The sequence below is a fragment of the Hydra viridissima genome, unplaced genomic scaffold, assembly GCF_058129835.1.
Source record: "Hydra viridissima isolate aposymbiotic clone 2 unplaced genomic scaffold, HvirCarnegie_v1 scaffold_2, whole genome shotgun sequence".
Taxonomy (NCBI): Eukaryota; Metazoa; Cnidaria; class Hydrozoa; order Anthoathecata; family Hydridae; genus Hydra; species Hydra viridissima.
Genome location: NW_028324301.1, coordinates 324,709 through 351,089, shown reverse-complemented (window position 1 = coordinate 351,089; position 26,381 = coordinate 324,709). Strand labels below are relative to the sequence as shown.

Sequence of the window (26,381 nt, the reverse complement as noted above, 5' to 3'; positions counted from 1 at the left end):
CTAATTTACTGATATGGGTTAAAAGATGTAGTTTTTAATTTAAGAACTATATATAACCATAAATGATTTTATGCTGTTTAAATTGTAAAACTGATCACAAAAATATTTTAGATTATCTTTCATATCAAATTGGTAATTAGCTGTAACTTCTTATTTGAAAACTAAAAAAAACAGAATAGCTTTTTTTATTATCTTTATTTCAGAAGACCATTTTTTTAGCAAATGCATCTTAACAGTCATTTAATGAATAATTAATAATTTTAATGTTCCAATATTTCTCACAGTTGAAGATCCTTTGAAAGATCATTACAGAAATATTGAATAACCATCAAATAAAAGATGGTGCATTGAAAATCATCATTAAAAATAAAAAAGATTTTTTAATATTTAAAAAAGTATTATGATCAATAATCATGAATAAATAATTTTTTTAAAAATTTATCTTAAAGACAAATAAAAACTATTTCACACAAAAAGTAAACAATGAGTGCATCTTGATAAGAATAAATTGAAATAGATTTAAAGGTTAATAGAAAAAAAAGCTTTAAAGGTTGATAGAAAAAATTAGAATGGAAAGGAATTAAAATTTAACCAAAAAAAAAAAAATCACAATTCATATTGAAGCAGGTGATTAACAAGATTCCTAAAATTAATATCAATAAATTATAATTCCTATATGCTAACATAAAAGTATAGCAACTTAAAACTTATATATGTTTATATGTGTGTATGTATAGTATTATATATACTACATATGTATATATTCATATAAATACATAAATTATATTATATACATATATATTTTATATTATATTATATTGCATATATATATATATATATATATATATATATATTTTATATATATATATATATATTTTATATATATATATATATATATATATATATATATATATATATATATATATATATATATATATATATATATATATATATATATATATATATATATATATATGTAATATGAACCTCACTATTTAATACAAATTTCAATTGCAACTACACTTATTCCCACTCTTACTAGTTTATTCTTAATTTAAATGACAGTAATAATTTAATACATTGAGGTTTTTACATTTTCTATCAAATAAAAAATATTTTAATATCAAAATTAAATTGCAATACATATAGTACATTTGAAATTATAACTAATGCCTGTGAATGTAGAGCTTTGCTTGAACATTTCCATAAAGGGTTCAAGATCTTCAGAAGTTTTATTTAAATTTTTTTGAAAATTTATTTGATACATTATAAAAGCCCTAAAATGTCAATCAACTCTAAAATGTCATGAACGCATTTTGTGTAGAAAAACTTTTATTGAAGCAATTTTTACATTGAATGTTTGCATTTTGCAAACACCTTAATCTGTGTTATTTCTTATGCCCAGTTAGCTGGGCATAAGAAATAACAAATTTATTTGTTTGCAAGAAAAACATCAACATACGGAAAAATTGAATGGCAGGACTCTATGTTTATTAGGAGCTTAAACTCAGTGTTGTTTCATGGCCCAAATTTTCTTTCAGTGGCCTTGATACACATTACTAACACAATTCAGCTAATTTATTTAACAAGATTTCATTACAATGCACATAGCAATTTATACATCAGGATTTTTATATTTATCAAAATTTTATTATAATGCACATATTAATTTATATTCAGGCATATATATGCTCAAATATAGGTGCAAGTTTAATGTTAAGCAAATATAAATTTATATGTGGATTGAATACAAACAAATTTTTCTTTAAAAATATTATTAAACTCTAGATATATTGTTTCATTTACACTTTAGAAAAGCAACAATTATGATGTTAATAATAACAGCAACAAACAAATTATACAATATATAATTTACAAAAAATGTTACTCCACCTCTGCCGACCATTCGGCCGAAAGATCGTTTAAGATTGAGTTTTTCCATTACTGTTTAAAATATACGTTATTTGGCAAATTATTCTGAGCCATTTAAAAATAAAAATAAAAAAGTTTGACACATTACAAGTGAAATAGTAATGGTATTTTAAAAACTAAACAGGAGAACGACAAGTCTGAGCGACATAAAATAAACAGATTAACAATTAAGTTAGGTTTACATTGGAGCTTCAAAGAGACTGGAACGAACAAACGAGCAATGCTAAACATCCGTAGTTTAAGAAATACATTTCCTCTAAGGAAAACCCATGTTTTTTTCTTTATTCTTTTGTGAACGCATTGGGGCTGATGTAGTGGCTAGGGAGTCTTTATTGTTAATTTTTTTTTTTTTAGATAACCAAAACACCCTTCATCATGTGCTTGAAATATTGTTTTTTTGTTAAATTTGCCATAATTCCCGTTTTCTTAATGTTTATGGGAGAATTACCCAAATGCCGTGTACATTCCGCATTTGATAAAATTCAAAGATTTCTAATGCTGCAATATTCTCACAATTTAGATATTTTGGAACTTCAACTGTTTTTCAAACCATTTTTCAATATCAAATTTAGACCATACATATGCTATTCCCAATTCATCCCCAGTAAATAATATAGCTTATATTAGGTAATATTGATACTCAAAATAGTGCCATGAACGAAACAGAAATAACAGGTTCTAGAATCTATCAAAATTTTCCATTAAAAAAAACAATTCTTTCCAGGGGGTTCTGATATTTTAATTTACCCTCTCAAATCATTAAAAAAACGAAAATCGCATTGAAACAACAGCATTTTTTTTTTCTACATCTAATGAAGAACTGGAGTACGAATGAATAGAAGTTCAAACAAAAAATAGTATTTTGTGACTTCGCCTCTTTAGAATATTCGTGTTCAGTAAAAAGAATGTATTTTAGTGTAAATATTTCTTTAATACAATTTAAAAGTCATTCAAAGAAATTTGAATTTTCTGTAGTGTTTTCAATGAATCAAAAAAATTTATTTTACTCTCAAATAATGTGTGGGAACAAAAAACCATTTGATGCAGTTTTTATCAAACAAGCTGAAGAGCATTAGAAAAAAAAAACGATCTCGCCCCAAGTTTGAATGTGTTTGAAAGTTTCGTTTGGTAGCATAAACAAATTTCTCAAATCATTGCAAAATTTACCAAACGAAAACATGTTTGTATGAAAAAAGTTCCTTTCCAAAAAAAACCTCTTTCCCAAAACTCTTGAACGAGATCTAAACGGTCAGAAACTTGAAAAAGAAATTATGGTAGACCTTACATTCGGAGGACATTTTGAGATGCAGGGTGAAGATGTCACGGAAAGCGAAAAGAGAAAAAATACCTTCTCTAACATGTTAACACTAAAGTCCGATACTTGCTCGATTATGGTTGGGGTTACACGTTTGAAAGAGTCCATAAAAAAGTTCAGAAACCTCCTAAATTGTCTTCCAGCGAGGAAATGAAAAGCACACTGAAAAATTAACTCAAAAATAGTTTTCAGACAAACGAATTGATATAAACCACGCGAAATATGCAAAACTCTTGTTGAAAGCATGCCTAGGCGGATTTTTAAATTCAATAAAACTGTATATATGAATGAAAGTTAGCTTTTTTTACATAAAACAAAATACAAATAATCGAAGAAGTGTATAAAAGAAGTGTAAGTTCGAAGAAGTGTATAAAATTTTGAGAGTCACTGTAAGTAAAAAACGACCATATTAAGTTTGAGTGGGTAAAAATAGGTCTTATAGCTAGTGTTTTAAAAATTGATGCTTAGACAAATGTCATGTTTGATTTTGTCAAAGGTGACCACTTCCGATAGAAGTTCCGGTATCCGCTATTATGATTGTTCGGACTAAGTTAAAAATATCGGACAAATATCGCGAGGTTAGAATTATTTTGTTCTATCTCCATATTTAAAAGTTGGGAGAAAATGAGTTATTGATTTTAGTTAGTAATAATAACTTTTAAAATACGAATTATTTTATAATTTTTTTTCTAAATAATTTGCTTAAACATTAATCATTTAAAGCATAAGTTATTATTTTTTTAAAAATAAAAGCTAAAACTTAAACAATTTTTACTTTTAGAAAAAATCAAAAACTTTCTCTCAACATTTAAACTTGGAGATAGAACAAAATAATTCTAATCTCGCGATATATAAAACGGGATTTCAATAATCAGATAGGTAATACAGTACAATCTCTCTAATTCGAACTTCATAGGTAAAAATAAAAGTTCGAATCAGAGAGATTTTCGAATTATAGAAAGTTATGTTTTTTTCAAATATTTTGGTCAAACTACAAATAGAAATGAAAAAACAAACAAATAGTGATTCTTAGGCATAAAAGCAATAGAGATTAGGTGTTCTAAACTTTTTTATTTTAGAAAAAAAAGTCAGTAACTGTAGATCGCCTTTTTTTGAATATAAGCTCATTTGTTTGAAACATTTAAGTACAGCTTTGTTGACATGATAATACGTATCAACCTACACCCGTTTAGCCAAATTTCCTTGACGAAAAGCGTCAAAGATTTTAACTTTATTATTTTTCCAGGTTAAAAGAATGTTTGGTGGAATATCAAAGATTTTCGAAACCTCTATTTGTTTTTCCTTTCTCCAATTCCAGTAGAACATCGTGTTTCCGCATTAAATTGGTTTCTTTATGCGGTCTCTCTGATGCCATGATGTTTTTTAAACAAAAGATAATAATTCACGGTAATCGTTTTTCAAAAACTCAAAACATTCGAAATTTGAAAAAAGAACTCAACGGTTAACGAGCTTTTTACACGTCAGAAAATAAAAAAATCGATTTACAGACAGATTTTTGCTAAAGGGTCCGAAAAATCCAATCGAATTATTGAGGTTTTTGAATTATAGAGATTCGAATTATAGAAAGTTAAACAAGAATTTCTTTAGAGCATTTCACGGTGACTTTACATTTTATCGAATTACGGAGGTTTTCGAATAAGAGACTTAGGGATCGCCGGTTACAGTATACGGTATACTAACTTTACGGTATACTTTACCGTATACTTGGTATACTAAAAGTTATACCCCATTCACACCAACAAAACCAAGTTTTAATAACACTCGCTTTTAAAACGGTGTTTTATTTAGCTACCGTTTTTTGAAACTCATTTATTTAAAACATGGTTTTAAAAAGCAGTGTGAACGGAAAAATGCGTCACAAGTTTAAATAACCACGATTAAAACAAGTTTTATTTTTGGTGTGAATGGGGTATTAGTATACACAGTGGCGTATCTAGGGTAGGGCAGGCAGGGGAAGTGCCATGGGCGCCAGCCTGAAAGGGGCGCAAAAGAGGCTTGGTTGCGATACAATAAGCGAGAATTATATAAAATAAATTAAGAAATAATATATCATATAAAATAAATATATTATATAAAATAAAGTTTGTGTCATCATTTATTAAAAAATTGTAATTAAGCACTTTATGTGGGGGAAGAGGGGCGCGAGATCGGTGTTTGCCCCAGGCGCTATTTACCCTAGGTACGCCACTGAGTATACAGATTAGTATACCTGTTTACTTTTATTTGTGAAATATTTTTGGACTTTCTTGATAATCTGATAATTATATTTTCTTAATGAATTAAATTACTGGACTATGTCTATTATTTGACTTATGATTAAAGTGCTTTTGTTTTTTTAATTCAATTTTTGTTTCTTAGATTTACTTATAAAAACTTTAATTTGTTAAGTTATTATATTTTTATACCAGGCTGTTTGTGCTGCTCTTCACCGTTTCAAGATTTAAGATTGTTTATTCCATGAATATCTCTGATCTCAAATAAATTAATAGTTATAAAAAAAATTAATAAGTAAAAAGTTTAGTTTACCTTATATTTCACAGTATACTTTACGGTATACTATACGGTAAACTGTACACTAAATTTTTAGTATACCATAGACTAGCGATCCCTAATTGTATTAGACTTTCGATATTCGATAGCTACCGGACTAAATAAAAACTGAGTTAAAACAACTGAGACTTCGACTCGATCAGACTTCGACTCGATTAGACAGTCTAGATTTTGCACAGTAATGTCCGTTATTTCAAATGCTACTCTTTTTGAACATTTGCAATTTCAAACAAAATCTTAAGTCCCCTGAGCTTGCCTTAAGAAACTCTTATAAGCTATATCGTTGTTTTATAGTCTTATGACAAAAATGCCATTCTTTAATACGAACTTTTAAGGGAAAGTTGAAAAAAAAAAACAAAGTTAGAATTTTAATTGAACCAAGATCATTATCATATGTTTTGTAAAACTTTAAACAGTTTAAAGAAATTAATAGAGTTTTAAATGTGTGATTATGGAAACCACGCGTTCGAAACTTTATACAGTACAATCTCTCTAATTCGAACTTCATGGGGAAAAATTAAAGTTCGAATTAGAGAGATTTTCGAATTATAGAAAGTTGATTTTTTTTCAAATATTCTGGTCAAATTACAAATAGAAATGAAAAAAACAAACAAATAGTGATTCTTAAGCCTAAATGCAATAGAGATTATGTGTTTTAAACTTTTTTATTAAAAAAAAAAAAGTCAGTAATTGTAGATCGCCTCTTTTAAATATAAGCTCATTTGTTTGAAACATTTAAGAACAGCTTTGTTAACATGATAATACGTACCAACCTGCACCCGTTTAGCCAAATTTCCTTGACGAAAAGCGTCAAATAATTCATCTTTGTTCTTTTTACAGGTTAAAAGAATGCTTGGTGGAATATCAAAGATTTTCGAAACCTCTATTTGTTTTTCCTTTCTCCAATTCCAGTAGAACATCGTGTTTCCGCTTTAAATTGGTTTCTTTATGCGGTCTCTTTGATGCCATGATGTTTTTTAAACAAAAGATAATAGTTCACGTTAATCGTTTTTCAAAAATTCAAAACGTTCGAAATTTGAAAAAAGAACTCAATGGTTAACGAGCTTTTTACACTTCAGAAAATAAAAAATCGATTTACAGAGAGATACTCACTAAAGGGTCCGAAAAATCCAATCGAATTATTGAGGTTTTTGAATTATAGAGATTCGAATTATAGAAAGTTAAACAAGAATTTCTTTAGAGCATTTCACGGTGACTTTACATTTAGTCGAATTACGGAGGTTTTCGAATTAAGGAGATTCGAATTAGAGAGATTGTACTGTATTACATTTAATTGTTATCTACTTTGCACGTGCATTATAGATTCTCTAATAAAAATTGAATTTTGAAACAAGATCCCACAGAAGCTGATAGCATTTGAAGAAAGAGAAGCGACGTAATGCGCAATTACAAATTTAGTAAATATTTTCAAAATAACTGCTACAAAATAACAGTTCCATTAGAACTGTTGTTCTTCTTATTTTTTTTTTTTTTTTTAAAAAAAAGCATTAGAACATGCTCTGGATACACTTGACTGTATATTTAATTTCGACGAAACTAGTATTATGTTGTAATATCATAGCTAGGTGTGGGTAAAAACGTATTGGTAAAAACTTATCAGCTCAAAGAGGGATTTTATACCGCTATTTTTTTCCGAGAGCAAGAGTTTATGAACATATTCGAAGTAGGATGTAACAGTTGTGGTTTTGCTTACAGCCACAATAGTGGTTTGATGACAGAAGAACTTTTTATAAAAATGCTTGAACATTTTAAAAAGCAATATAAATCAAGATTTTGCAATTACTTGATATCCATGTGAGCCACTTATTGTTGTTAATTTTTGAAAAGATAAAGGAATGGTTTTAGTTTTATTTCTACCACATGTTAAATGCGCAAACTTCAGACTCTTGATGTTTCAATATTATGTCCTTTTAAACAAAAGCTAAATAAAAGTAACTATTTTTCAGCTTTCTCTAAAAAAAACGAAAAATCAGTTTTTTTTCTAATTTCATGTTTATCGTACTGTGAAGGGATGAGCTTGATGAGACATAAAAAAATTTCATGTTTATCGTACTGTGAAGGGATGAGCTTGATGAGACATGTTTTATGTAGCAATGTGCCAAAATAGCTCAAGAACATATATTTTTAAATAGTCATTATTATTGAAAATCCTTTTTTTTTTTTTTTTTTTTCAGTTTTTTTCCACTTACTTTGATTATGCGAAAGTAATGCCACTGTACGCCTAATTTCCATAATTTTACATTTTATGATGCCAATTGGCAATAAATTGTCCGTTCATTTTCTTAATTACTCAGCACAAATTACATCGTGGACATATAAGAGATCAACGTCCGACGATGTTTTTTTTTGCGAACCATGCTATTTGCGCATTGCTTCAAATTTTTTGTAAACAATAGAAATTGAATAAAGTCTGTCGGATTCGTCGGAAATTTTTGGTCTCGTCTAACCAGTCACATCAACTTCCTTTAATTTATTGAAGATAAATTAAAGGAAGTTGATGGAGCTAAATTTTTAGCTGAATTTTTTTTAACAGCGATGGAACTAAATTTTAAGCTGAATTTTATAGAGAAAGACATTCTTAACATTTTAAGAAATAACGCGGATGATGATATAGAAATTGAGATCATTTACTTAAGCACTGTAGTACATGTATAACTAGAGATGTACTAAATGATACAAAATATCAACTAGTTTTGTAGCTACCTAGAGCATATTGGTTTCATGTCCAGGGAACTACTTCATCTACAATATTGCTGTAGACTTCCAGTTTAGGAATGTTATAGAATTTTTAATTTTTATGTTTAACAACAGAAATATATACAGTTAAGCAAAAATAACTTATACATAAAATGAATATAAATACAATAAAAAATAAAATAATTTGTCACAGTTTTAAAGAATTTAGCAAAGCCAATTTATGGCAAACCGCAAGAGTAACTAAGTATTTGATATTAACGTAGCATGATTTACCAGCTATATATAAACTAACTTTTATTTGACAAAAACAAATAAGTTATTATGTGCTTTTTATGACAAATGAAATAATATATGAAATATGAAAAACGAAAACATGAAATATCTGGCCGCTTTTGCAAGATAATTATAAATTTGAATAACTTTTTAAAAGGTTTTGCTTTATCAAATGAATTATAAAAAAACCCATTAGAAATTACACCAACTTTTTAGTTGGTGTAATTTCTAATGGGCTTATAGAATGCATAATAGAATGAATAGTGGAATATATATTATGGAGCTTATAGAGTAGTCGAGGCAAAAAATGGCGACATGTCGGAAATAATACTAAAAAAATGCAAAAAATTAAGGTTGGTGAATGAAGAACCAAGAAATTGAATGAAGCTTTTTTATATTTTGCTATACTTTATTTAGTTATTTTAAATTATCAAACTTACCATCTTGAGATTGATTAGCCTCAAAAAAAACTGTACTTTTCATTTTTTATTTATCAAACTCATTATCAGCTAAACAACTCCAGCGAGTTTGCCTTTTTTCAAATTTAAAAACCATAAAGAATAAGATTTTAATTAAAACGGTACACAGTTTTTTCGAAAAGAAGTCTATTGTTTATACATCGTACGTTTCGCATTGCTTTACTCTTATATGCGTGGCTGTGTAAGGAATGCAACACTTTTACATTTTTGTAACGTGAATAATTATGAATAATACATATAATTGAAGTGTGAAAGTGAATTAACCAGAAGCGTGGGCTGTAAAAATAATGACGCTCAGATAAACCGTTGTAAACATCTTTGTTGAAAACTTTTTTTAAACGAGCAAAATATCTCAATAAATTGTTGTTTGGTTTTATTTGGTTTGATTGAATTCTTAAACATTTGTGGAGTAAAAACAGTTTTTAATCATAATGCTACCGATATTTTATTATATTTCATGTAGAAGCTATCAGAACTGAAGCTAATCGATATCTTTCAAATAGTAATTTTTTGAAATGGTTTCAGGGCTTTTTACAACCATTTTATGCTGCTAATTTTTAAAACCAAACCTTACGTTAGTACTAATATATATTTAAAATGTTTTCTCTACTTTGTTTCTAAAAATTTCAATGATCTTGCCCCTCATAATGCAACTTTAACATTTACAGCATAAAACATACTACTAATAATAATATTCCATATAGGGGGTAACACTGATATTTGAATTCTAACAACAAAATTATCTATCAATAATACTGCATATGTAGTTAAATACTTTTTAGCGGTTTATGGCAGCAATATCATTGGTAAACACACGGAAATATTGCATACCAATATTTTTTTGTCAAAGCTAATATATATATATATATATATATATATATATATATATATATATATATATATATATATATATATATATATATATATATATATATATATATATATATATATATATATTTGTGTGTGTGTGTGTGTGTGTGTGTGTGTGTGTGTGTGTGTGTGTGTGTGTGTGTGTGTGTGTGTGTGTGTGTGTGTGTGTGTGTGTGTGTGTGTGTGTATAGATTCATACACATTTATTCTTAAGATGTGTCAATATTAGCCTATTTTACATGCTATTTCCTGCTCAAACATAAAATGAAGATGTTGTAATGAAACGTTATAAAAAATGCTGGTGACAAGCTCTGAAAACAAGCGCTGAAAAAGGTAAAACAATCACAGTAATTCAATGCTATCATCTAGTGGATTTTATGTCCCATCATATAATTTTTTTTATTTTAAATGGACATACTAATTTATATTTGTAAATCGGACACGCCACGCAAATCTAATTATTTTATCACAACCATCCCGTTGCACGCTTTAACTTCAACCACTCGATGTCTCGTTCTTCAGAAGCTTTATATATTCTCAGGAAGTTGGTCCTTGGCTTCGTTATCATCTAGGTTATCCTGTAACTGAATTAGAGGTAATGCCAACAACTTCCAAACCAAATATTGAGTTTGAAATTTCTGATAGAATTTCATCAAATTAATTTGGCCTCACGTGGCTTTATTGCAATTAAGGATGGTAATCATTTTTAAATTAAAAGAGAATTGTTTAATTAATTTGTCAAACATTTTAATGGGTAACTTTTTTACTAATTAAGCAAACTAGCTGAATATTAACTTTTTATATAAAAAAAAAAAAAAAAGAAAAGAAAAAAAAAAAAAATTTCAGAATTCCGTTAATTATCTAGTTTAATGTTATGACTCTTTTTAGGTCACGTGGTGGTAACCTGACTTTGGATATGATTTGTTTTGTTGCTCTCATACGCTCTCGTGATTTCCTTATCTTCGTCAAGCAACTAGTATAAATATGTATCAATACAACTTATAATAGACATTTCTCTAATTCGATTGCGCAACTAATTTCTCAGCTTGAAAAAGAGGTCAGTAAGGACAAAAATGTAAACAAATAGCGGCAAACTATTTTTTCTTTTTCAAAATTTTGGTAGCTAAAAATATTATTTTTTAGCTGGTCGTTTACTATTTTTAAAGTTTTATATTCTTCAAGCTTCTGTAAATTTCATGACATACTTCTATTTTTTTTTCTATGATTGTTTTTTCGGATGATAAAAGTTTACAATTTTCACAATCTAAGTTTTTGGTAGAATCGATTATTGTATGAGTTTCAGTATCAATATTAGTTGTAAACTCTGGATATTTTAACTTTTTGCATTGAGATTTTCTAAGTAACTTATCTTGTGGTGTCTTGAACGAAAAAATGCTAGGAACGTCATTCCCTGATTTTAAAGTTTTTTTTACCGCATCCTGAACTAACTTTTATTTCCTCATGCCTATAGTGAAATTCACACACTTTCGTGTGTTTCATTATTTCAAATTTATCAGCACCTCCTTTACGTTTATATTTAAATATTTCGCTACACCAAGCTCTGTAAACATCAAATTTGTTTTCCTTAATTGGGAAAGAAAATAGAGCAATGTTAGTCTTTTCCATATTGTTATTATAAAACGAACTTCCGCACAGTGGAATACAGCAATACATCCCTCTTCCACCTTTTTTCACTTCATTTGGTCTGAAAATGCTTGGGTTGGAATGAGACATCTTTTGGAGCGAAATTATGTTTTTAATTTTATAATTTCGAGAAAGAGTTTTTATCTGTTTACATTTTTGTCCTTACTGGCCTCTTTTTCAAGCTGAGAAATTAGTTGCGCAATCGAATTAGAGAAATGTCTATTGTATTTATTCGAATATATACAAATACAATATTTATCTTTATGATGATAATGTAGAAATTGGCAACCAAGTGTGGTAATTTCGGCAATATGGGGCGGTTAATTTCAGCATCCTTAAGGAAACTAAAGCAACCTCTTTAAAAGTTTACTTAAAATGATAAAAAAAAATCTCTCCGTTGAGATGAATTTTAACTCCATTGACTTTTTTAGGGCGTATCACTTAAATTTTCTATGAACTTTTTTTCAATAAAAAAATTCACTGAAAAAAGAAATCTCATTAGAAAAATTTACAACCTTCCAAAGTAAAATGAGGGATTTTCACTGCACAACGAGTCGATAGATTAGTCGAAATCAACTAAAATATAAACACTGCTACGTACAAAGATACTTTAGAAAACAATGTGTTATCATGTGCTGAAGAAATAATGCCGCAGAGTTAGAGATTTTATCAGGAAAATGACTTCAAACATCCAAGTTAACTCTTACATTTGAAAACTCTAACATTTGCAACAGAAAACCACTGTTAAAAAATTGGTTTTCTACTTTGAATGTGGAAGCTTTAAGCTGGCCGAACTTGAATGCACAGTAAAACACATATGGGAAGATCGGCAAGTTCGAATGCATAGATATTCAAATCAAGCCGCATTATCCAAGTTCAAATAATGAACAGGATAAAATTTAACATAAAAATGCAATGGATAATATTAGCACAAACATTTAAGCTTGTTATTGAACATCTAGTAATTTTGCTTGTAGTACATTGTGACCGAAAAGTTTTGCACGTGTAAATATATTAATTAAAATAATAAATAAATTCACAAGCATAAATAATATTTTTTTGGAAAATTATTTTGTAACCAATATCTCATACTAACATCATATAATAATTATAAATCTTTACCCGTTTTTAAAAATAAATGAGAACAAGAAATGCCATTGGGCGGAAATGTATATGCATATACATACGTACATGCATACATACATACATCCATACATACATAGGGCAGCCACGTTAGCTATGGGTTTTTTGAAAATTCTCAACAGTTCAAAGGATTAAGGTGGTAGTATGGTCAAAAATATCAAAATTTTTCATTTTTTGGAAATAACTTTTCTTGGAACTTTCATTCATGCTGAAAATGATAGAATTATTTATTTTCCGATATAGTTTACATAAAATCTTTTACTTTTCATTTAAAAAAAGTACTATAAAGTATTGCTCCTTAGCAACGGCATAGCAACAAGGTAAAAATCATGTATTGATTCTTTTTGAACTGCCTTAAAAGTGGTACATACCTCAAAAAATTCAAAACTTTAAAAATTTAAATTATCAATTTTTCTGGTCAATTTGACATTGCTGATTCTGAAAATAAGATCTAAATTAGCCTAACTTAGCCTTTGAAATGTTCATAAATTTCTAGTTCCTTAGCAAAGGGTCTTAGCAACCAGGGTGATACCTGAATTTATTTTATTTCCTATCTATTGTTGTGTTCATTCAGTATGGAAATTAACTTTAAGTTTTCATTATTGAATAAAATCAAAAGTTTTTTTGCTTCTGCAGTGCTATGCTTCAATGAAGGTGGTTATGGTTTGTTAAGTGTTTATTATAGCTTTTGTTTGCAACCTGGTCAATTTTGAAAATATGATATAGGATGCATAAAAAGTTCTAAAAAAAAATCAAGTGATATTGTTAAATAACGAAGAAAAAAGCTCAGAGCAATAAAAAAAGAGTTTTGATGATAAAAATATTGCTACAGAAAGTGAAATGTTTGCTTCTGGAACTTTTTAGACTTTATAGTAATTGTTTAGATTAATTTTTATTCTTTTTATGAGTTTTTCTCAGATTCGAATTTTTTCAACTTTGATCCTAAGTAACTTAAAATCTGTTTTGTCAAATTTATTGAAATTTTCAGGATTCATTCTTTACATAGAAGTCTTTGTTCTGAACTAAAAAAATATTATTATTTTATTTTTTTTTTACTTATTTTTATATGCATTTTTGTACTTCTTTTCGGGGAAAATTACCCGAATTATTGTAATTGAGCAAATTAAAGTTATAATAAAGTTATTATAAAGTTATAATAAAGCTTTTGGGTCTACAACACTTTAGTTACTCAATCAAAGACTCAGCAAGACTGGTTTAAGACTGTTTCATGGAAATGTTTTCTGAACAATCTGGAAATTCGGATCTCCCCGAAGATGGCCCATTCTATGGTGTTGCCGACAAGCTTCCGTCTGTTTCTACACCTCAAGCCCCTTCTTCAAAATTTGACATATCTACAGAATGAGAGATCTACGAAAAAGTTCCTGCAAAAGCAGGAATGGCTGTTTTAGAACTTTTAAGAAAAACTAAGAGAATTTTTCTCTGTTGGCTGAAGTAGCAAGAAGTTAGCTTTGTGTACCTCCTCTGCCTCCTCTGAACGCACTTTCAGTGCTGTTGGAGCAATTTTATGATATAAACGAACAAAGCTTCAACCAGTGCAGGTTGAAAAACTTTAAGATCTGTAGACGGCAACGATAAATAGGAAATGGTTGAACCAACAGCAACTATTAGAGGGCCACTTGGGTTTTTACAATCTTCAGCATCATCTGCAGTTTCTGGAGTTTCTGGATCATTGTTCCTTCCACCATTTGTCTTTATAGATGATGAAACTATATCATCTATAAAGACAAACTCCTGCTTCTTAAAGAAATCTTTTGATAAAACAAAGAATTATTTTGAATTTGGCGTCATTTGAGACTTTGTTTTGCTAACATATGGTGTTTATTTACTTTTTAGCGTCATTTTCTCGCATTTGGCATCATTTTAAAATTAAACAAATCGTGAATTATGAGTTATTAACTTTTTAAATTAAACTAACGAGCTTAGAAAAATGTTTTGTTTGCCAAAGAGAAAGTTGAAAGCCATAATCACGGTAGCTTTTTGTTAAACTCGCCTCTACTGTAAATCATCGAGTCTTGACAAAATCATCGCATAATTGTGGTTTAAAGAGTATCTTGTGATTCTCCGATAATTTCAGAATAAAATTTAATGTTTAGAAAATCCAATAAACCTATTTATTACTTCTTTTTTATTAAGTTTACCTTACGTTTTGGGTTTCACGTTTGGGTTAATTGTATTTTCTCTAAATTTATGCTGAGTTAGGAGTCCTAACCTATGATTTTGGTGACGTCTAGAGTCTAACTAGGAATCTAGGGTTTAAAGGTTTGTATTTAAAAAAAAAAAATTAACTAACATTAAAAAAAATAAAAAAAAGGTTAAAAATTTAATGTTTACTATACAATTCAAGAAATTAACAACAAAATAAAATATGTTTTCCGAACTTATCGTTATATATTGTTATGTATCAATTATTATCGTTGTATATCCATATTAACAAGTATCATTTGACATTTCGATATCAATTTGTTTGTCATATCGAAACTATTTGACATTTCGATATCAATTTGTTTGTCATATCGAAACTATTTGACATTTCGATATCAATTTGTTTGTCATATCGAAACTATTTGACATTTCGATATTAATTTTTTTGTCATATCGAAACTAACCTATAATATTAGTTAATTTCGATAATTATTGTTACATATTGGTTCTATAGATATATTTCGATAATAATATCGGTAGTGCTAAATTTTCACGATATGATATATCGTTATCGTATTTTATCGCAATAAAATAGTTTTGATACGTTGATGATTAAAAAAGTGTAATAAGAAGTATAAAGTGGTTTGTGCTTAGGTGTGTGCTTACCTCTCTTTTTATACGGTAGAATAATAGATGTTAAACTTGTGTATTTGCTCGCCATCATTTCTTTCTCTCCAGTTGCTTAAAGTTGTGGACTTGAGGTAATATTCAAACCTACCAACACAAATATCAGATCTCACTGAGAAGCATATGCAGTTTTCTTGATCTGGCAGGTATTTGTATTTTTTTTTAAAAAAAAACTTTAAGTTTGAATTATTTTTTTTGGTATTTAAGATATGACGCTAAAATATAAAATAATTACTTAGATATCATCAACGTATAGAAATTTGATATTTGTCCCACAAAAAAATAAATTAACATAATTTAACTTGTTTAACATAATCATTCAAAGAAACCTGTTTTCAACCTGTTTTATTAAATTTTATTCCCAAAGGTTATTTGAAGTAAGCATTCAAATTATAAACATTTTATACCATTTAAAATGCTTTTTTAAAACATTACTGTTAGGAAAGAGTATTATATAGAAAAAATATTTTAAAAATAGAGTAGTTCTTGATAAAATTCAAATGAATTAAAAATGCAGTAGTGTTTTAATGCAGCTTAATGATATAGGAGTTAAGTGATAATTATCTAATGGCTTCCGCTAGAGAAGCCAGAAAAATCCACCATCCTTTCATTAAATCACTTTTTTTCTTTTTAACTCATATTTACAATATAAGTTTATTTACAATGTACTTCGTCAAAAATATTAGTACCTGTTACATATTTTAAGAACATTTATAAAGAAATTGCATAAATGTTTACGGGGTTTTCTGTTTTACAGTTTTCGTTTTTCTACGACATCGAAAGTGAACTTTCAAGTGATGTTTACAAATTCTTTCTCTCTGTTGTTTTAATGAAAAGAAGTTTTAGTGAAAGAACTGTTGGAGGGGTTCAAAGGGGGAAAATGGAAAAACGAAGGGTATTACAGAAGATAAGGATAATGTCGATACACAAAATTAAGGGCTGAGAGAAAAGAAGGGAGTTTTTAGATATGGATAGTGAAATCAATAATTATTTAAATGATCGGTAAATAAATAACCAAATGCAAATAAAACAATAAATGTTCATAAAAGAAAATTTATGTTAACTATAAAGTTTTTCCGTATTTTAGTTGACACAGGATGTTGTTGTGGCAGAAGAGCTCACTGAAGACAGTAAGTGGGCCTCTTTCTGCATGATGATGGTACTTTATTTTGATTATGTCGGTTAGTTTACCGATTATAGTTTTGATGACGGTTTGCGGAGTTACTTTTTTTTTTTTTTGGGCAGTTAGCTCTTCCGAGCTCTCCACCCTGGGTAAAAATTGAAGAAAGAAACGCAGTAATGCATTTCAGTATATACAATTGCGGAAGATTTGAGGAATGCATCAAAAACCTCAAATCCGCAACCACTATTTAGTGTGCATACCTTAATACACAGTGACTAAGTTGTAGTGTGTGTTTAATTCCGTGTATAATTGTAGTATGTGTTTTTTGCGGAGCTACTTTACCATAACCAAAGTCGCATTCACAAAGATTTGCGCAATGCCCCAAAACATTGATATACAGACCCGCTGATTTATCTTTTCTTTCAATCTCCCGCTTGTGGTTTGGACTGTTGAAACAAAAAAAAAAAAGTAAATGAAATTCAAACATTTTTATAATTAAGCTTTTGCATATTGTTAATTTTGTCAGCTTTATATAGTTATTATTTTAAGTAATTAAATTTTAATATTCATTATTTAAGATCAGGCAACGAAACGTAAATCAAATTCAATAGAATGTCTTTCCGAATTTTATGATTCATAAAATGATTGGTTTTTCTCTTTCATTTCACGGTTTCTTTCGTTGATTTAAACAAAGTAAAAAGTAACTTATGTCGTTTTCAAACCTTATAGTTTTTTGTATTTAATCTTCAGCTAGGTCGCTTTTTAAAATTCTTTCTACGTTAGCTAAATTTCTTGTTTAGCTATAACTTTTTTAAATAACATTTAAATTTATATAATTTATTAGAATATTTTATCCAGCGTATTGTTTAAATTATTTACTTTTGTAAGTTTAAAATAAAGAAACTGATTGTAATAAAAAATTTAGTTAAAAGCCGTAAAAATGTTACGAAAGTAACCGATCACGTTGTTTTTCAGTATGAGAACAAGTTCTTCTCTCTTAAGTACAAATTGCTCATAAGGACTGTTTGGATTTTTATTTCATTTACCATAAGAAAAAAATTGCATCTGTGCTTTGAATCAGTTATGATATTAAGAAGTTTCAATTTGTGAACTTTTCTAATATATACAGTTGTTTAAAATGTATATCTTAGTCTGCGAATCAATGAATTCTACTTCAAATTAAATGTCAAATCGAATTATATATAAATTTAAAAATCAAATCGAATTTCGAATTGTTCATCTGATTTGATTTGAATTTCAAAGCTTTACAGTGTTCTGTTATTAAGTTGTTAATAGGATCTTCAAGTAAATATGAGAAATAAAAGTCGACACATGTAAATGCAACATTTCCCCCTTAATTCAGTTAAAGTTAGTATAGAATTTCTATTTTTATTTCTCTATATAAATAGTCATTGTTTCTCAAGTGTGATGTTGCGAAACATATGTAATATAAAGAAATTTTACATAAAAATGTCAAAAAGAGCATGGTGCAAAAAGTTACAAGTGTCCTTATCAAGCCTTAACCAATTTAAACTCTCTCTGAGAATCGAATCTAATTTATCATTGTCTTTGAAAGATATTTATTGATGTGTACCGCATTTCATATCCGCTGAAAAGTCTAAAATATAAAATTTTCAATGAAAATCTTACACCAAGTAATCGATATTGAGGTAGAATATAGGAAACCATTTCTTTTTTGAAACATAAAATGCTCGCAAAAATGAAAGTAGATGATTGATTACGTTACGAAATTATTACGGCCTTTAAAAGCTGATCACTAATCCTAAAAGGTGATCATAATAGGAGAACAAGGATAAACTTTCTATGGCATAAAGACAGCTATTATGGCCTAATTTCGTAAAACGTGTTACTATAGAGATACGGTATCAACTTTGATTTTAATGGAGTTTTTTTAAGTTCACAAAACTTATAAAATTTTGAAAATCAGCTTTCATTGATTGATGCCGATCGTGTACTTTTTTCGATAAACGCCCTAAAGACTTGTAAGCAAAATGTAGGTATGTTTTAAAATTTATCTCGTGTTGAAGTAATTCATTATCTACATAAAAAAGGCTTCCGTTTTATTTTGTCAGATTAAAACAAGAAAATGAATACTTGAGTCCGAAATGAAAAGCAAGTGGTAGAAACAACTTCAACGTTCACGTCGCATTCACGAAGAAATACAAAAACTTAAATTATGGTTTTCAAAAGCCAAAACGAGGTTATCCAAAATTGATAACGATAGCTACAGCCATTGCTTTAACGACTTTATACCTTTTTACGAGAATGAAACTCTTTATTTTGAGTTCATCCCATTTGAGGAATTGGTTTGTTTCAAATTATGGTTAGTAATAGATTAAATTTTGATTCAATTCGTTAAATGTAGGTTTTTCATGACTTAATTTCTCTAAGTTATAATTTTTTCTTCAAAATAATTTTGACACAAATGTGTCTACTGAAATATTTCTGTGGAACTGTTTTATTTAACGCATATCTTTTAATATATATCTTTTAATGTACATCTTTTAATGTACATCCCTTAATGTATATCTTTTAGTGTATATCTTTTAATGCATATCTTTTAGCTAAGGCTTTTGACGACTTCTTACGTCATCAAATAATGTTCATCGAAGAGAAACTTCTTACCGTAAGTATTTTTTGGTAAGCCCACCTAAGCACGTTTAAGCATTCCTCGTGTAAGGTTTAAAATTATTATTATAATGTAGTAACCTTACCTCAAGTGAAAACTTTTCTGAGGAAAATTTTTTAATGTTAAAGTAAAACTTAAATAACAGTAAAAGGGTTTGTGGGTAATTTTTTCTTTCTCTTTTTAGAGCAATATTCTAATTTTAGCTAAAGAAGGTGGAATTCTCAACCGTGTTGTTCAATTTTTATACTTGTGTTTGCGAATAATATTTTTTGCCCCACGATTCTCATGACGCATAATGCTTCCAATATTTCGTGAGTTCTATGAAGAATGTAGAGAAATTTTGTATCCGCTAAAAATTTGCAACAATTCATCCCAACATGTCAGTCGATTTGAAAAACCTTTATCATAGAAAAGATTATAGGATCAAATAGCAAATCACCAGTCTTGAGGACCATGTTAGTGGTTGCAAATGTAATAGTTGCGGCGATAATTCAGCTGCATTAACATTTGAAGTTCAATAGATGTCATATATAGTTCAATAGATGTCTTACATACACCAAGGTTAATAATGTGCACTTAAAAGTTTGAGCAAATCTTTATAAAAAGAAAAGACAAGTTTTTCTCAGTATCATAATAAGTATTTCCTTTGAAGAAAGTCTTCACAGACTTTGCATACTTTGTTTTTGAGAACTTCAAGAATAATAACAGTGCTACTTTGAGGTTTCTTTACATTGATAAGAAGCAAGTACAGAAATAACAACATTAACCGCTTCTGAGATTTTGTAAATCGGAACAACAAAGAACCTGATCAACGAAGCTATTTATATTCAACGAAACCGATAGACTTAATTGTCTTCTATACTTATGGACCTAAATGAAAGGTTTTTAAACCAACTTTAGGAGACCAACTTTGAAGACAAATAATTCCCCGTTTTGCGAAAGTAAATTACTGATACCTATTATTAGTATGAGTTTGAAAGTGTTTAAAAAACTTTAATCTCCCTCTATGGAGATTGTTTTCTTAGACCTCTCCAATACTTACTTTCAGAGTTTAGTAATAGTCTAATGATGATCCAGCTTACCCAAACGTAATAATCAATAAGCCAATTGTTTCATTGTAAGTTCCAAAGTTATTAAAGTTTTTTAAGTCTTAATTGAAAATGAAAAAACATCTTAAGATTGACATTTGTCTCACTGTCCAAGCTACATTATAAAAACTGTAAGAACAGCGTTTTTGTTCAAAATCGTAGTTATACAGCCGGTTAGTAAGCTCGAGAGGAGTATGTTAATAAGAAATCATTAATATTTCGCCTCCGTTTTTTCATAATTGCTTATTTATGAGTAGGGTGTGGTGGATATGTCACTACAACTAAATTCCGAAGTAAGTCTATAAACAATAGGTTGAACTATTATGATCCGACATAAAAACATCTTCATGTTCATGTAATCAAAATTTAATAATATTGATTTAACGCACTTGAGAAATCCAATCAAGAAATCGTTTTGATCGCGTCAAATCGAGAAAGTCTTGATCGCGTCAAAATTGCTACAACAATTTCTATGCGGGTTATAAAATATACAAATTAATAATTATTGTTGGTTTTAAATTGACATATTATCGCGTGTAAGTGAAGCTCTCATTTTTCACAGTTTTTCAAATTAGACAATACGTCTAGATACTTTCGTCTCTAATCACGATCAATGTAAGATCTCGGCTTTAATTTGGTTTTTTATCTGATCATTATTGCTTATAGGAGCTATTATTTTTTGGAAAATGAAACGAAGTGGGCATTCTTATGAGGTTGGAATTAAATTATTAGTTGTGGAACTTCCTGAGATTAATGTCTCAAAAATCTGCTGCTAGGAAAAATAAAATTAAAGAGAAACTTGTTCCTGAAATACCAAACGTGCAAGGAGAGGAGATGGTATATAAACATTTTCAGAAACTGTAATAATTAAAACAACTGGATATGAAGACTCATTTCAGATTTATTTATCTTTAAATAGCTTTGGCTTACTAGGCAGATGGGAAATAATTAAAACCTTTTATTCAAACGAAAACCTCGACCTAAAAGTGAAGAATTCTCACCTGGTGTAAGTTTTCAGGCACACCCTAAAAGATGGATGAACAAGACACATATTTCTAGATACGCAATGTCTGGAACAAAAGATCATAACCAATGATCTGTAAGGGATCATTGTTAATACGGAATATATGAAGAGCTCACTTTACTAATAATTGTAAGAAAAAAAAAGTTGATCTCAAAACTGACCATGCTCTGACTACAGGAGGATTAATGTCCACCCACTGGACATGAATCCTCCTGTAATCCAAAGCAGTTTTATTTCTATACTTTAAAACAATTTTTATATTCAATTATTAATTGACTTTCAATTAAAAAATTGAATTTTACCGTTGCTTACATTTTAGTAAAAAAGAAAACCCTAAAATTTTAGTCGAGGCATTTAATTTTGTAAATTATTTTCAATTTACATTTAGTCTATTAAAGTTTTGTCAAAAACAGGCTTTTAGATTATGACCAATTCCTTTTGATATAAAAATAATAGGTGTTACTTAAAAATGGCTAATTGGCAGACAATTACTTATTTTTACATCAGATAGAAAAATTTTTACCAAAAATTTATTGCAATGCAAAGTTAAGCATTTTCTCCAATTTTGCATTGAACCCAAAAAATATGAGAAATGACAAAATTTCGATGAGTTTTTTCAATTTTTTCAAAACTGTTTGTTACTCATAGATTAAAACTACTGAATAAAGAACTCACATCTCAAACTTTCCTGATAACTGTAAAATCATTTTATCGAATACGAAAAACTTTTATTTGTAAATCCTTCGAGCATTACAACAAGTTATCCAAGTCTTCAAATTGATTGGGTGATGCTTGATTTTAATGATTCTTTGATCCAAAACATTTATCAGAATTATTGTAAACATCAGGGAGTTACATTTCGAGTCTCATTTGGGGGAATTTAGTGAGCTAAAAACGTCGCCTAAGTTTTAAAAATGGCAAAAAAGGGACACCTAAAAATTAAAAAAAAAAAGTAAAAACTAAACATTGATGTGTAATAATTAATATAATTAGGCCACAGAAAATTTTTGAATAGCTTTAGAAATAAGCATTTAAATATATTATATTTTAAACTTTACATTTTTTTAATATGAAAATTAGAATTTTTTCAACAATGATGATTTTCATACTAAAATAAAATAACAAATTAATTTTGCTACATATTTTTTTTAAGTCCAAATTGTTTTTATAAAAGCATAGGATTCTGGTTAATATCTACATGAAATATTTTTAGAAATTTATCTTTTATAAATTTTTTCGCATTTTGAGGAAACACTGCCCACTTTGAGTGTAGTAAAAACTCTTCAATAGGAAAATTTCAAAAGAGTTCAGATGAATTTCCCTAAGACTTTGAGCTTTAAATAATTCCATAAGGCTTTGAGCTTTAAAAAGAATTTCTGACTTTAAATCAAAAGCGATGTGATGGAATTCGTTCAATTCTAATTTATAGAAGCTGTTTTCTAGATGTTAGTTGAAACTTAAAACCTAACATTTTTTATTGGATCGATTAAAGATTTAAAGGTTTCCGGTATATTCCAGGTAGAGAGAGAGAATTGTGTTTATAGTCCTCCAGCCGATGCCTTGCAGACTTACCCGAACCTTTCCAGGGAAGACCCAAAAGCACGTCGACCCTGAGTTTGCCTCCCCTTTGAGGAACGGGCGGAAAAAAAAGAAAAGTATCAGTTTAATACAAGCACGCTGGCTTAGCCAGGTCACTACACTTGGATCTTAGCCATTAGGCCATATATATTCCGGGTATTGAGTATTTTGAGTCCTCCGGCCGATGCCTTGCAGACTTGCCCGAACCTCTCCAGTGAAGACTCAGAAGCACGTCGACCCTGAGTTTGCCTCCCCTTTGAGGAGCGGGCGGAGAAAGAAAGTGTCAGTTTAATACAGGTACACCGGCCTGGCCAGCTCGCAATCAACTCAAGTGATACTACACTTGATCTTAGCCATTAGGGCGAGAAGCGATTATTCCGGGTATATTTTAGAAATATGACTTGATCAACTGTTACGCTAAAGTAATTATGAAATACTGACTAAAGTAATTATTGAAAAACTTGTGGAGCAACAATTATTCAATTTCTACTATTCGTGTGAATATATCGTCTAAAGACAAATATAAAATTGATTTTACAAAATCCAACCATTTAAAATGTAAAAGCAATTATTCTGCAATTACAAAATAGTACGAATGAAAATGTAAATTTACAATTATATTCGTTAAAAAAATGTTAAGTAGATCTGTAAAAACATTAATAACGTGTCGTGACTTGATTACCAGCTGACCTGGTTACCAGCGATGAAGTGTTATTATAAAAGTAAATCAAGCATTGAAATTGCGATTCGTAAAGTGGTTTAACAATTTTCAATAATCTGATTGGATATCAAAAAACTTTTTCACGTTATTGAAGGAACATTTCATGACAAGGAAATAAATGCGAGTCTAATTTATGCAAACACTAAACAGGATATTATGTAATAAGGAATTCGTAAACAGTTGAAAAAATGAAAGACAATCTTCTTTGGTTTGTTTTTTTAGTTTACTTGGTGAATGTTATTTGTGACACCAGTAGTTTCAATGAAAACACTTTTTACACACAAGCTGTATTAAATGCTACAGACAAAAAAATAATATATGGGAAATATGGGAGCGATAGCCCAAAATCTAAGAGGGAAGGATATTTGTTCCACGTAAAAAATCAAGATTGGTGTTCTTCCTTCGGTAAAGTTCAGAAACCGCATGATTGGATTGCATTAATTCCTGTCGGAAACTGTACATACCAAACGAAGATTGAAGTTGCTGTAAGCTACAATGCCACAGCTGTAATCTTTGTTAACAATAATAGTGACGAACCAGTTTTCAAGGATAACAATGGAAAAATAGTGTCAATAATTATAAATAAAGACAATGGTGATAGCTTGATTAATATTTACCATAAGATAAAATATATTGTGAGATAAAGACAGGGACTCATTTTGTAGGCGAAAGATGGAAAGTTAATCGAACTGCAGGATCCTTTGTGTTATTTTTTACATTATTAATGTGCATATCGCTTGCATGTTTGGTTTTTTGTTATGTGCGAAGGTTCTGTCGCACATGTCATCGTGACAAAAAAGAAGTAAGTATAAAATTTACTTTTAGTATTATTGAGGAAAATGTCATCAACAACTTAAATAGTCATGAGATCTGTAAAGATATTACAGAATTTTAGATGTGCAAAGAAAGTTCTTGATGTTTTGTAGATTATTCTTACAAAATTTAAAAATATTTTTAGATCTTGATGTGCAAATCATTTGCTGATAATAAATTGGTTTAAAGTCAGAGTTCATTCTAATGGTTTTCTTTATAATATACAAATTATTTCAAAGTTTGTAACATAGATTTCAATTATTTAACAGCAGTTGTAGAATTATAAGAAAATTTTCTGAAGTCTTTGAATTTATTGTGGGTCTTATCTTTACTAAATGTTGAGGAAAAATAGTTTTTCTTGCTTCGTAAATTTAAAATAAACTAAATAAAAAATATGTTAATTTCAATTGAAGCTTTTATAAAATTTAATGGCTGATCTGTTGTTACGTGAAATTATTTCTTGAAATAAATTTAAACTGCTAAACCTTTTTTAATCATATATTTGTTGTGTATAAAGATTTTTTACATGCGCATGTTCTGTATAGAATTATTTGGGTATGTAGTCAAATGTAATTTATATTAGTTATTGTTTAAAACCCGTTTGTCTTTCGTCGGGATGGCATAGTGGAAGGTTATTAATACAAAAATCGTATAAGATTCGATGCGAGGGTTGCGCTGCATGTCACATTTTTTCTTTTTTTGCGGGCATATTAGTTTTCGTTCTCTCCATAGGTCACCCAAACGTTCATATAGGCAGACAAAATTAGATGTATTAGATGGCATTAGTTAGGGGTAAGCTATATAACAATCTAGTATATACTGATCATTTGTTCATAAAAAATTTTTTTTCATCCACGTCATCTTTTATTCGACTGTTCACATCTATACGAAAAAATTCTTACCGCCCTTCATATTAAGACCTATGCTATTTCTTGCTTGAAGTATTCACCACTCGGTCTTGACCAATGTATGCAAATACAAAAAAATACACTGAATAGAGTCTTAATCCAATCAGGAATATCAGCTTTAAAACAAATGTTGATGCTAGGACGGAATTTAGAAAACTACACTAGAAATGCACTGAGCAGAGACCGAGAGGAGCCGAGAGGAGACCGAGAGGAGACCGAGAGGAGACCGAGAGGAGACCGAATTAGGAGAATTTGGGTAGAGTGAAACAGCCGATTTCGATTAACTCATCCAATCAGAAGTGCAAAAGATTTAAACGAATAATGATTAAGGTTTCACAAAGGTATTATTTGATCCACTAAGAAATATCAACTTTAAAAAAGATTAATGACAGAAGTTGGAAATTTGAAAAATAGGCGAGATTTATATCGTTCGACTACTTAACCCACTAAGAAATATTGATTCTAGAACAGATATCAACATAGGCTAAAATTGGGAGAAATTTGCTAGAAACTTAGCAGAAGCACCAAGCAGAGACTTAATCTAATCAGAAAAGTCAACATTCTAATGAACAGGGCTAAAAACATTACACGAACATTGAAACTAGGCTAGAACATGGAAAAATAGTCTAGAAATACAACGAACAGAGACTTCATCCGATCAGAAATGTCAACCTCACACTC

At 29.0% G+C, this 26,381-nt stretch overlaps 1 protein-coding gene, 2 long non-coding RNA genes and 1 pseudogene across 9 annotated transcripts in view; 3 read left to right on the top strand and 1 right to left on the bottom strand.

Annotated features, from left to right (window-relative positions):
- The window catches only part of LOC145184197 (phospholipid-transporting ATPase IB-like), a 30,256-nt gene extending 20,782 nt beyond the window's left edge, over positions 1-9,474 (bottom strand). The window contains exon 1 of one of the 3 annotated variants that reach the window (XM_090077814.1): positions 9,250-9,474. In XM_090077814.1, the coding sequence (XP_089933940.1) occupies positions 9,250-9,292 (43 nt within the window). In that variant the 5' untranslated portion in view covers positions 9,293-9,474. Of the gene's footprint in view, positions 1-1,173; positions 1,318-1,893; positions 2,102-9,249 lie in introns of those variants that run through there. The other 2 variants (XM_090077813.1, XM_090077812.1) reach the window with 2 other exon arrangements.
- Positions 9,475-10,245: 771 nt separating this feature from the next.
- LOC149891440 (uncharacterized) lies at positions 10,246-12,851 on the top strand. 2 transcript variants are annotated; one of them, XR_016449412.1, is made up of 2 exons: positions 10,246-10,491; positions 11,047-12,851. It is a non-coding gene; the product is annotated as an uncharacterized LOC149891440 (long non-coding RNA). The 2 variants fall into 2 exon arrangements; XR_016449411.1 differs by having other exon boundaries at positions 10,246-10,753.
- Positions 12,852-15,803: 2,952 nt separating this feature from the next.
- Positions 15,804-22,090, top strand: LOC149891439 (uncharacterized). Of its 3 annotated transcripts, XR_016449627.1 has the most exons (5): positions 15,804-15,941; positions 16,883-16,925; positions 19,012-19,262; positions 19,504-19,565; positions 19,753-22,090. It is a non-coding gene; the product is annotated as an uncharacterized LOC149891439 (long non-coding RNA). The 3 variants fall into 3 exon arrangements; XR_016449626.1 differs by lacking the exon at positions 16,883-16,925 and having other exon boundaries at positions 15,810-15,941; XR_016449628.1 differs by lacking the exon at positions 16,883-16,925 and having other exon boundaries at positions 15,810-15,941; positions 19,772-19,963.
- A 1,906-nt stretch (positions 22,091-23,996) lies between these two features.
- Positions 23,997-25,129, top strand: LOC149891438 (RING finger protein 150-like; annotated as a pseudogene). The gene is made up of 2 exons (XR_016450113.1): positions 23,997-24,781; positions 24,938-25,129. The product of XR_016450113.1 is annotated as an RING finger protein 150-like (transcript).
- The last annotated feature ends 1,252 nt before the right edge of the window (positions 25,130-26,381 follow it).